Here is a 13,419-nt window from a genome sequence, read left to right as displayed (position 1 = left end):
ACACACGAAGGAGAAACGCTAGAAATCCTGTGACAGCGTTTTAATAGCTACAGCCGGTGGTGGGGTTCGTGTGCGTCCTTCCCTTGCCTGGGATTGGCGACTTCACCACGGAAGACGGCCTAGCTACAGGGGAAGCCACAGATGAGAGTCCATTCCCCCAACGAGACTTCCGACTACCTCCTACAGGTTGGAAAACCTGTCGGGTAAATGCTTCATGTTCTCTGTCTTTCTAACTAAACGTGCACCAACGCGACACTTCCGCCGACAACTAAGTGAAACTGCCGTGATCTAAAAGACTTTTAGCTATCCAGTGAACGATATAAAATCTACATTACCCCTAGACGACGATCGAGCTTGTGTTTTGAATGATTATTATTACACCGGTGTTTTAGATTGAGTTTTGATGATCTGAATATTTTGTATTAACCATACGTTTGTGCCCTTGTTGAATAAAATGGTTGTAAATAGTAGCATCCGACTCAGCTGATCCATCTATCTTTGCTGGTAAGTTACCTGGTTACGGGGTTTTCATAACAAGTGGGGTTCTCGTCCCGGATTTGAAACCAAACGGGAGGGTCAGTGAATCGGGCTGTAAGTCCAAACTTAAATCTGGTTACGCAGGTAGCCAGACGAGAAACCAGCAAAGATGGATGTGCAGGAATTTAGGAGAAACCCGACGGTAGGGGCGCTATGGAAAGCTACAAAATCAGACTTAGTAAGTTTGGCGCAGGCATTAGACCTCACAGCGGTGAAGCCAGCAATGAAAAAGCAGGAAGTGCGAAGGGTCATACAACAGCATTACGTTGGGAAGAAGGTGTTTACAGCTGAGGATTTGGAAAATATTCCCGAAAGGAGATTAGTGAGTGGGACAAATCAGGCAGAGTTGGAGAAAGCAAGGCTGGAACATGAGTTTAAAATAAAGCAGCTAGAAGTAGAAGCAGCTCAGAAGGCTGCAGAGAAAGGAGCCAGAGAGGGAGAGAGCAGCGATCCCTATCGGGCGTGCAGTGGTAATCAGGAAGTTGACAAGAGGGCCCCAGGTAGATGGATTACCGGAGGGGCGGGAGACATTTAGTTCCGAAGGAACCGTGTCTTTGAGGGAAGGGGACCCCCCCATCCCCATACGAATTTGGAGAGACATGGGGGCGGAACTATCGTTAATTAGCCATAATGTGCTAAATTTCGGCCCTCGGACGGGGGAGGTTGCCCTGAGAGGAATCGGGAACCAGACCGTGGTCGTGCCTTTGCATAGGGTCTTTCTCGATTGCGAGTTGGTGTCGGGACCTGTGGAGCTAGGAGTCCTGCCGGAGTTACCGGGGGAGGGCGTGGACCTCCTGTTGGGTAATGACCTCGCGGGTGGGAAGATGGGAACCGCCCTGATAGTTGAGGCCCCGCCCATGGAGTCCCCGAGCTATCGCGCATGCGCGGTCACTCGCAGCCTGTCGAGAGCGGCGACTGGGACCGCGCGCAGTTTGAAATTGGCCCAGACGTTTTTACTGACCCTACACCACGAGGGTTCAGAGGGTGGAAAAATGGAAGGTAGTAAAGTAAAAGGGGGTAAGGGCGAGGAGATAGCTCCCCCCTTAGTGAAGAGAAAGGTCCTAGAGGTAGGAAATAAAGATGAGAAACGGATAAAGCTGTTAAAACGTCCAGAGTTGGACGTGGTTGATCTGTCTGGTTTGGCAGAATTGTTTGGAGAAGTTGAGAGTTCTAAAGATGTTCTCGATGGTCCCGAGAGTGAAATAAGGGCAGTCTTGGAGGAGAAGGGTATCCTTGCTGTGGAGAAGTCAGCTGACATGGCCGAGGAGGTTGTTTCAGCTCGCAGGGTTGCGCCTTCCCCAACAGGGGGCTGCCTGGAGAGTTACTGGAAGGAGGGGGGGACGTTAGAATTTGAAAAAGGTACGGGTGTTGAAAACCTGGAAGAGGCCAATGTCCCGTTTGAGTGTGTCCAAGATGGGGATACACATGGTGCTGAACCTAGTCACGGAACTCAAGGGAAAGGGGGATGTGTAGTTCCCAAATTGAATGAAGAAAATTTAAAGGCTGGACTGATATCAAAAGCAGCAACCAGGCTACAGAGACAATGGCTTGGTACCACAAAGCCTGTGAATCCATTACAGGTTGAGTTGGAAGGTAAAGGGGCCCCACACGCTATTGTTATTCCAGAGTGTGGTGTGAAAAGGCAGAATTTGAAATGCTGTCTGAACAAAGCGAGATCGCTTGCGGATCTTAAATTGGAAACTAATAGCATGACGGGTCCTGAAGAGAAAAACGACAAATTGCCTAAAATTAAGGAATTGGGTGGTCTAAGTTTGGAACACGCTGATAAAATAACTCCTATGAAAGGAGCGGGCGAAAGCCTATTTCGCCAGGGTGCCCAAGATCGCCACGAGGGAATTAACCGGAAAAAAGGCGAGGGTTAATGGGGGCGCGATTTTTAAAATAGCAGAAGCCGGTTTTAAGGGATTTTGACAAAGTATGTGAATAATAAAGACAACACCCATGGAAGCTTGACTGTTAAGTTTGAAAGTAGCATAAAAATTTGTCTTTTGCATGAACCTTTGTAGATGTATGTAAGCTAAGATCACACCTCCTTAGTTATGTTGCTGAAGAAAGCAAATAAATAAGGTGGTTATTGAGCTGAAGTTTGATGCTACCAGGCGTTAGTAGGGCACATGAGGTTAAGGTATTAAAGAAAAGGGGCACTGTACTTGTTACCTGTTTAGATACTGACTTGAATGTATAACAGTAGTACTCTGTGAAGAGAAAAGCTTGTGTAGTATGTAGATTCAAAAAAAAAATAAATTCCTGTGTCAACCTGTTTTTAACCGCTGGTTAAAAACCCATTATGGGGGGAAGTGTTATGCCGTTGGCCCCCTCCTTTGTGAAAATCGCAAGAACTCTAGTTAAGGGGGGTCAACTGACCCAAGAGAGAGAGACGTGCGAAAGACCACGTTCTTCCAAGAAGCAGAATAAAAGTGACTTTGACTATTGTCTCATGGAGACCACCTGAAAAGCCCTCGGGCAAAGTGGGCTGGTTGAGAGAGAGATCGCATTACCTGCAACTTGATTGACACCTGCGATCTCGTGAAGAAGTATAAAGGCGGGTCTGAGGGGAGGACCCTCAGATGCACCAAGGAAACACACAAAGGAGAAACGCTAGAAATCCTGCGACAGCGTTTTAATAGCTATAGCCGGTGGTGGGGTTCGTGTGCGTCCTTCCCTTGCCTGGGATTGGCGACTTCACCACGGAAGACGGCCTAGCTACAGGGGAAGCCACAGATGAGAGTCCATTCCCCCAACGAGACTTCCGACTACCTCCTACAGGTTGGAAAACCTGTCGGGTAAATGCTTCATGTTCTCTGTCTTTCTAACTAAACGTGCACCAACGCGACACTTCCGCCGACAACTAAGTGAAACTGCCGTGATCTAAAAGACTTTTAGCTATCCAGTGAACGATATAAAATCTACATTACCCCTAGACGACGATCGAGCTTGTGTTTTGAATGATTATTATTACACCGGTGTTTTAGATTGAGTTTTGATGATCTGAATGTTTTGTATTAACCATACGTTTGTGCCCTTGTTGAATAAAACGGTTGTAAATAGTAGCATCCGACTCAGCTGATCCATCTATCTTTGCTGGTAAGTTACCTGGTTACGGGGTTTTCGTAACAATAGGTTTAAGTTTAGAGGAGGAAAAATTATGAGGGATGATTGATAAGTTTGTGGCCTAAGGTAGGAGTCAAATTTAGAAAACCTAGCACATTTATTTTTCCTACATTTACACACTTAGTCCAGCGGTCGTGGAGCATACGGACCACTTCTTTGTAGAAGTCGGCGTCTTGGACCACTAGAAGTGGTCGACAGCATGGGGTAATTGATAAGTTTGTGGCCGAAGGTAGAAGGAGATGAGTTATTAACTTAACACTTTCTGCATAATCACTCAAAGAGTTGAATTGCACAAGCATGTAACAAGAGCTGTATAATTCATCTCCTTTTACATTAGGCCACAAACTTATCAATCATCTGGAGGTCCAAGATGCCGACCTCTAGAAAGAAGGGATCCATATGCTCCACGACCGCTGGACTAAGTGTGTAAATGTAGGAAAAATAAATGTGCCAGGTTTTCTAAAATGGACTCCTTCTACCATAGGCCATGAACATATCAATCATCCCTCGTAATAGGGAACTGAGTTGCAAGTTTTTCACACAAAGGGTTGTGGGTATATGAGTCAAGCTGCTCCAGGCTACAATTACAATGTTAAAAAGACATTTGGACAGGCTCATGGATAGGAAAGGCTTTGAGGAATGTGGACCAAATGCAGACAAATGGGACTAACACAGGAGGACATCTTGGTCATCACGTGCAAAGGGCTTTTTTCCTCTGATGTATATCCCTTTGGCCCTTTGACTCCACTGTTCTGAACGGTCAGTCCAACCAACCTATCCGTAGAGTAATAATACCCTGAAGGAACCCAATTGCAAACAAGAGGAAATCTGCAGATTCTGGAAATCCGAGCAACACACACAGAATGCTGGAGGAACACGGCAGGCCAGGCAGCATCTATGGAAAAAAGTACAGTTAACGTTTCGGGCCAAAACCCTTCCGTAGGACTAGAGGAGAAAAGCTGAGGAGTGGATGTAAAACATTGGGGAGGGGAGAGAGACACACAAGGTGATAGGTGAAACCTGAAGGGGGAGGGATGAAGCAAAGAGCTGGGAGGTTGATTGGTGAAAGAGGTACAGGGCTGAAGAAGGGGGAGTCTGATAGAACAGAACAGAAGGCCAGTGAAGAAAGAAGAGGAAGGAGGATCACCAGAGGGAGGCAATGGGTGGGAAAGGAGATAAGGTGAGAGAGGGAAAATGGGATGGGGAAAGGTGCAGGAGGGAGGCATTACTGGAAGTTCGAGAAAACGAAGTTCCTGCCATCGGGTTAGAGGCTACCCAGACAGAATATAGGGTGTTGTTCCTCCAACCTAAATGTGGCGACATCACGACAGTGGAGGAGGCCATGGATGGACATATCGGAATGGCAATGGGTAGTGGTATTAAAATGGTTGGCTGCTGGGAGATCCTGCTTCTTCTGGCAGATAGAGCATGTAGGTGCTCGGTGAAACTCTCCCAATCTACATTGAGTTTCACCGATGTACAGGCGGCCACACTGGGAGCACCAGACACAGTATATGACCCCAACAGACTCACAGATGAAGTGTCACCTCACCTGGAAGGACTGATTGAGGTCCTGAATGGTAGTGAGGGAAGAGTTGTAGGGGCAGGTGTAGCACTTTCTCTGCTTGCAAGGATAAGTACCAGGAGGAAGATCAGTGGGGAGGGAAGAATGGACAAAGGAGTTGTGTAGGAAATGATCCTTTCGGAAAGCAGAAAGTGGGGGGAGGAAAGATGTTCTTGGTGGTGGAATCCCATTGAAGATGGTGGAAGTTATGGGGTATTATGTTCTGGATGCAGAGGCTGGTTTGGTGGTAGGTGAGGACAAAAGGAACCCTTTCTCTGGTAGGGTGGCAGGAGGAAGGCGTGACAGCAGATGTGCATGAAATGGAAGAGATGTGGTTGAGGGTAGCATTGATGGTCGAGAAAGGGAAGCCCCTTTCTTTGAAGAAGGAAGACATCTCCTACATTCTGGAATGAAAAGCCTCATCCTGACAGCAGATGTGGCAGAGACAGAGGAATTGAGAGAAGGGGATGGTGTTCTTACAAGTAACAGGATGGGAGGAAGTGTAGTCCAGGTAGCTGTGAGAGTCCGTGGGTTTGTAACAGACATCAGTAGATGAGCTCTTTTCAGAGATAGAGACAGAAAGATCAAGAAAGAGGACGGGATGTCAGAAGTGGACCAGGTAAATTTCAGGGCAGGGTGGAAATTGGAGACAAAGTGGATGAAATCGACGAGTTCAGCATGGGTGCAGGAAACAGCACCAATGCAGTCATCGATGTAGTGTAGGAAAAGTCCCTTCCCACTGATCTCCCTCCTGGCACATATCCTTGCAAGCGGAACAAATGCTACACCTACCACTACACCTCATCCCTCGCTACCATTCAAGGCCCCAAACAGTCCTTCCAGGTGAGGCGACACTTCACCTGTGAGTCTGTTGGGGTCATATACTGTGTCTGGTGCTACTGGTGTGGCCTCCTGTATATCGGTGAGATCCGATGTACATTGGGAGTCCGCTTCGCCGAGCACTTATGCTCCATCTGCCAGAAAAAGCAGGATCTCTCAGTGGCCACCCACTTTAATTCCACTTCAATTCCCATTCCGACATGTCCATAACACCTACATCAACATAAGGAAAACAGCATATTTTTATTGTGATTCCTCCTACTACTCAGCCATAGTCCCCTTTCGATATCTGCTGATGCAGAACAGCAGAAGACAGCAGAAAGAAAATCAGAGAGTGATTGGATTGCATTCACATTGGTCACAGGCCTCCATTCTGAAACACAGCCATCCACTAACATCCTTCCTGATGTAGAGCTTAGACCCAAGATGTTGACAATTCCTTTTCTACCACAGATACTACTCGTTCCTCTGAGTTCTTCCTGCATATTGTTTGTTAGTCTCCACTGCCAACCTCTGACTCCTTCCACCAAAGCAATTTTGTGACCAGTTAGCTAGCTTGTCCCAAACCTTCGTAATTTCACCATCAAGTCAAATCTACCATGTTTGAACAACAAATGGTTTAAGCATTCATCATGTATTCTTACATCCATTTGTGATATTAAAGTTGATCAATAACTTACTACTTTAACTTATTTTACAGGTGCTTTGGAAGTGGAGATATTTTCCTCTCCACTGGAAGTTTCAGTAAATGAAGATGTTCTTCTAAAATGCATATACAGTAAACCAAAATATGATCTCAGCTATGTAGCTGTTCAATGGTCTTACAAATCTCTAACATCTCAGAAGGACCTGTATATATTTGATGGAGGGAAACATGACCCCAAGAGAAGAGGTGCACAGATTTTTGAAGATGCATTACAGAATGGAAATGCTTCCCTTTACCTCCCTAAAGTACAACTTAATGAAGAAGGAAATTATACCTGCACTGTTTATGTCACCCCAAATAAAGGTGAAAAAACTTCAACAATGCTTGTTTCAGGTAAAACAAAGATCTCTTACTTTGCTGTGACAGCCAAAGACTCGTTAATAACATTATTAGTCATTTTTATTTGCTGATGACTTTGCAATGTAAACAACCAGATACTGTGATGTCTGCTCCCAGATGTGTCTGCGAATAGGGAATTAGAGTTGTAATTACTGATATCAGTCAGATTAATTCTGGACAGGCATCCCAAGGAAAGGGATTCCTGTCTGTGTTTCTGTTTTCTTCCTTCTCCTCTTCCTTATCCTTGCCTTGATCTTCTTCTTCTTGTCCTTCAACTGATTGTTATGTTGCATTTGATAATGTTTGGCTCTAAAAAGTAACAATCTTGTGTAGTGTGCAGTAGACCATTACTAATTTTGATACCCAATCATAACTTGTACAACAGTTCAAGTGATGGAGGTGTTAGTCCAGTAGGCCACTGGCCCACTCCATCATGCTTCATGTGAAACATATACGTTATATTTTTATGAAGCATATATGTTATATTTTTATGGTGTTTGCATGTGCTTGGATTGTGTGTCAGAGCTATCTGGCCTTGGAGCCAGCCTTTTACCTACTGTGGCAACTCAAATAAAGATAGCTTTCTAGACTGACACAAAATGAAGGCTTCATATTTGGTGTCTGTATTGGAGGTCATGGGCCAGTTAGATCTGTTCAAATGTGAGCTTTGGCTAATAAGTGGAATTCCAATTTTGTAACGTTAGAATTGAATCACTTTTGCACACTGACGTGCAATGATTGAGGAAGTTTGGTATGGGCCCCCAGATCCTAGGAAATTTCTATAAGGGAACATTTGAGAGCATCCTGACTGGCTGCATCACTGCCTGGTTTGGGAACCGTACCTCTCTTAATCGCAGGATTCTGCAGAGAATGGCGTGGACAGCTCAGTACATCTGTAGTTGTGAACTTGCCATGATTCAGGACGTTTACAAAGACAGGTGTGAAAAAAGGGCCTGAAGGATCATTGGGGACCTGAGTCACCCCAACCACAATCTATTCCAGCTGCTAATATCCAGGAAATGGTACCGGAGCATAAAAGCCTGGACCAACAGGCTCCAAGATATCTTCTTCCACCAGGCCATCAGACTGATTAACTCACACTGATTAACACACTATGTTACATTGACTGTTCTATTTATTATCAATTATTATAAACTACTGTGATTGCACATTGCACATTTAGACGGAGATGTAATGTAAATATTTTCACTCCTCATGTATGTGAAGGATGTAAGAAATAAAGTCAGCTCAATTCAATTCCATTCAATAACGTCAGGCCCTCTCTTTTCTGCATACTTCAGTGTGTAAACTCCAGCATTTTCAATAAAACATCAGAAAGATTTCCCATAATGAATGATTTCAATTCAGAATTCCTTGGGAAATTGCAGTGCTTTAGAGTGTCTACATAAATACATGGTCATTCTTTTTAATTAATGCCTTTCTCTATGAGGATTGCATTGTTGTATTTGGGGATTGGGTCCTCCCATCTTCGGACTGCTGAGAACTGCCTGTCCATATCAGCAACAGTATTTATAGGACGTGTCACTCAGGGAAGTGAGCTCTCTCTATATATATTCTTGTGTGACTGTATGTTCGCTGCTATCTATATGTGCAATATGTGCCTTGTGCTGTGTATGACTGCGGGTATTGTGTTTTGTGCCTTGATCCCAGAGGAACGCAGTTTCATTTTGCTGTTTTCATGGGTATTCATGTATGGTTGAATGATAATTAACTTGAACATGAGTGGTGATCCCAACTGCAATGAGTGAGTGGCAATCAAGAGATTGTGGCATTATGCATGTTAACAATGTTCAATCCATAGATTTCAATGGCTGACACAATACAGAGAATTATCTGGAGTTTTTTTTTGTGGTGAAGTTTCAGCAGAGACTATTTTTACCTCTAATCTCATGAAAAAGTTAACTCCACTGTTGGAATACAACTTAGCAGACTTTGCCACTTGGGTTGTTTCTTACATGTAATTGTGAAAGTGGTAACAACACTTGACTAGATACTCCATTTGGTTTGAGTGAGATTGATCACATCAGTTATTCTGAGGTAATATAAACAGGATGTAATGTCACTGATGTAGAGAAACTGGGATTTGACATTGTTGCTATCATAATTACTAATATCAATATTCAGAATCGTTTAATATCGGCATATGTCGTGAAATTTGTTAACTTTACGGCAGCATTACTATGAAATACGTGATAAATAAATATAGAGAAAAACATGAAATATTGTATGTGTGTGTGTGTGTGTGTGTGTGTGTGTGTGTGTGTGTTTGTATTTATTTATTTATTAAATAGTTAAGTTAAAAATAAATAGTGCAAAAAACCCCAGAAATAAAAAGAAATAGTGAGGTAGTTTTCATGGGTTCATTGTCCATTTAGAAATTGGATGAAGAGGGGAAGATGCTGTTCCTGAATCACTGAGTGTGTGCCTTCAGGCTTCTGTATCTCCTTCCTGATGGTAACAATGAAAAGAGGGCATGCACTGGGTGGTGAGGGTCCTTAATGATGGACGCTGTGTTCCTAAGGCATCTCTCTTTGAAGATGTCTTGGATATACGGAGGCTAATACCCATGATGGAGGTGACTAAGTTTACAAGTTTCTGCAACTTACTTAGATCTTGTGCAGTAGCCCCCTCCCCCATACCAGACAGTCAGAATGCTCTCCACTGTACAGTTGTAGAAGTTTGAACATTTTTTAGTTGACAAACCAAATCTCCTCAAACTCCTAATGAAATGTAGCCACTGTCTTTCCTTCTTTATAGCTACAGCAATATTTTGCATCTAGGTTAGGTCCTCAAAGATATTGACACCCAAGAACTTGAAACTGCTCACTCTCTCCACTTCAGATCCCTCTATGAGGATTGGTCTGTGTTCCCTTGTCTTCTCCTTTCTGCAGTCCACATTCAGCTCTTTGGTCATGCTAATGTTGAGTGCAAGTTTGTTGCTGTGAGACCACTCAACTAGCTGGTATATCTCACCCCCACACCCCTTCGTCACCATCTGAAATTCTGCCAACAATGGTTGTACCATCAGCAAAATCATAGCTAGCATTTGAGCTGTGCCTAGCCACACAGTCATGGGTGTAACACACCCCTGTGGTACGCCTATGTTGATTGTCAACAAGGTAGATATGTTATTTCCAGTCTGCACAGATTGTGGTATTCCGGTTAGGAAGCTGCGGATCCAGTTGCAGAGGGAGGCACAGGGGACCAGGTTCTGTAGCTTTCTGATCAGGACTGTAGGAATGGTGGTATTAAATGTTGAGCTACAGTCAATAAACAGCATCCCGACACAGGTACTTGCATTGTCCAGGTGGTCCAAGGCTGCATAGAGAGCCACTGAGGTCGCATCAGCTGCAGGCTTATCGTGGTGGTAGGCAAATTGCAATGGGTCCAGGTCCTTTTTGAGACAGATATTGATTCTGGCCATAACCAACTTCTCCAAGCATTTCATTGTCGTAGATGTGAGTGCTATTATTATCATCACCATGGCCATGAATGCCACTCTTACCACTTACAGTCCTAACCTCCTAACTTCAATATTAAGCAGTTGGGATACTTTTACTTATGTGAGATAGAGCGTGGAATAAGTGCTACCAGCCCTTTGAGCCACACCGCCCAGCATCCCCAGATGTAACCCTAGCTGAATCATGGGACAATTGAGAGTAACCAATTAACCTACTAACCAGTACATCTTTGGACTGTGGGAGAAAACCAGAGCACCTGGGGGAAACCCACCAGGTCACATGGAGAACATACAAACATCTTACGGTCAGTGGTGGGAATTGAACTCATGTTGTGTGTACTGTAAAGTGTTGTACTAACCACTATGCTACCGTGATGCCCCAAATGCCCAGTGTTTTGGCTGAGATTATACCAAATGACTCCCCACCCCCACTGTGGACTGAAAGATCACTATTCTCACTGATCTTGATGTCCTTAAGGTTGGCAGAGTGCTTAAGATTATGCACCAGTTCTCTGGGATTCCTTTTCACTTGAATTCCTACCTCCTACATTCTGCATCAAGATGTAGACACTCCACTGCATTTTTAACTGATAAAGTAAAAAAAAAGTAAGAAATATGTAAATAAAAAGAACAACAGCTTGAAGCTTGAATGCATAGAATGTAGTTTTCTGGTCCCTCATTGTTGATGTCAGTAAGCTCTAAACTAGAGTATTTGGTAATATATATTAATCATGAACTTATACTGTTCTCTCTTCCACAGTCAAACCAAAAGTCAATGTATTTATGCAAAAGGAGAACTTTGTAATATGTGAAGTGAAGGAATTTTATCCAGAGGAAATTACAGTCAGATGGTTAAAAGTACTAGATGAAAAAGTGGAAGCTATTTCAAAAAATCAGTCTGTTGAAGATATTGTTATGGACCTAATTGGGACATTTAGTCTTACCACTAAAGTACGAGTAGAACCGATGGTGGGTAGTTCTGCCAAGTACATCTGTACAGTGAAGCACAAGACGTTCCATGGAAATTTTACACTGGAAAACAAAATGACTAAAGGTAAGATCCAATTGGAAAAGTATACAGAATTTATTTCTAATATATTGTCCTACAATATTCAAGCTTCCCTGATAATCCTCACACATGTACGTTGATCATGGAGCAGATATTACTATTGTCATGACCTCAGCCCCCTCCTTCAAGAGAATCGCAAGATCGCTATTAATTCGGGTCTTGGACCCAGGAAATGAGAGACAATGCCATGGAGTTGACCACTGTTCTTAGAGGCTCCTGTGTGAATTGCAACTCTATAGTACGTGCCAGATATCAGGGACATGGACACCCTTGGGCAATGTGGTGTGGGGATGGCCTCACCCTACCTTGATTGACATTTACAAATCTGCCAGGCATGATAAAAAGGAGACCTCTGGAGGCGGTACTCCAGCGACGCACTAGACGGACACCATCGCTCATTCCTCTCGTAATAACGGGAAGCTGCTCGGAAGCCACGTGTGATTCGGATCCCCTAGCTAGGGAATCGAGTGGCTAATATCCCTGAAGAGGAGTTCAGACTGACAACGAGGAACTCCCGTTCTCGATCTCAAGCTTTGAGTCCAGAAGGCTGGCAAGTTTATTTTCTCTGTCCAACCCGTGAACATGCAGCGGTCCCTCAAGAGGCAAAAAGCCTCCATGAACTGGCGAGACTTTTATATTTCAATTGGACAAATCGTTTAACCCCTAGACAATGATAGAGCTCATTTTTGATTGATTATTACTACACCTATGCTTTAGATTGAGTTTTGACGATGTATATTATCTGAATGTTTTGTATTAACCATACGTTTGTGCCCCTTTATGAATAAAACGTTTGAAAATAGTAGCACCAGGCTCAGCGGACCCGTCTATCTTTGCTGGTCAATTACCCGGTTACTGGGGAACGTAACACTATCAGCTCAACCAGCAATCACACAGTTTATACAGAAGATGTGAAAATGGCTTATTTGAGATTGATTCTAATTTGCCTCTAATTTAAATGTCCAAAGAGATAGAAATATTTATAGGTAGCTGCTGGTTGTGATTGGAGTAACAGCTTCATGCAGTCACTCCTATCTCACTTACTTCACTGCTTCCAATTTGTTTTGAAACCTCACTTTTAAATGTGATATTTTTTACTATGAGTATGAAGAGTGCCAAAGATACTAAAAAGAAGAAGATGCCCCAGCATCTTTGGATTCTGTGATGGATTTGCTCCAAAAACACAAAATAGAATCTTCCAAAAAGTTCCAACAACTTAGATCTAAATTTAAACTAATGGACGCAAAATTGGATTCTATTCAAAAAAACCTTAACTGAGCATGGTAAACGAATAGAAGAGAATGAAGAAACTCTGACGATTTTGGATGCAAGAATGGATGACCTGTGAAAAGCAATCTAAATCTAATGAGAAATTAAGACAGAAGATTATCGATTTAGAAAACAGAAGCTGAAGAAATAACCTACGAATTCTGGGTCTTGAAGAGTTAACGGAAGGTGATCAGCCTACTGAATTCTTTGCAAGCTTTTTGGTACAATTATTTCCTAAAATCTTACCGTCTGCACCTATGATCGGTCGAGCTCATAGATCGCCCGTCCCTGGACCACCTATGGGAGCCTAGCCCAGATCAGTTCTAATTTGTTTTCATGAATTTCAAAGAAAGGAACGTTTGATTTGTGAATCTTGTCGAAGAGGAATGATTGATTACAAGGGTCAGAAGATTAAGGATTGTCGAGAATTTTTCACTCGAGGTTTTGAATGAGCTTGCTAAATTCAAAGAGATTATGTCGGA

At 43.4% G+C, this 13,419-nt stretch overlaps 1 protein-coding gene across 1 annotated transcript in view; it reads left to right on the top strand.

Annotated features, from left to right (window-relative positions):
* Positions 1-13,419, top strand: part of LOC140729856 (uncharacterized) — a 43,701-nt gene that overhangs the window by 4,681 nt on the left and 25,601 nt on the right. The window contains exons 2-3 of the mRNA XM_073050066.1: positions 6,774-7,112; positions 11,360-11,653. Coding sequence (XP_072906167.1) covers positions 6,774-7,112; positions 11,360-11,653 — 633 coding nt within the window. The remainder of the gene's footprint in view (positions 1-6,773; positions 7,113-11,359; positions 11,654-13,419) is intronic.

This window comes from Hemitrygon akajei, chromosome 6, assembly GCF_048418815.1.
Source record: "Hemitrygon akajei chromosome 6, sHemAka1.3, whole genome shotgun sequence".
Classification (NCBI taxonomy): domain Eukaryota; kingdom Metazoa; phylum Chordata; class Chondrichthyes; order Myliobatiformes; family Dasyatidae; genus Hemitrygon; species Hemitrygon akajei.
The sequence above is the reverse complement of the archived record's forward strand: the minus strand, read 5'-3'. Positions and strand labels throughout refer to the sequence as shown.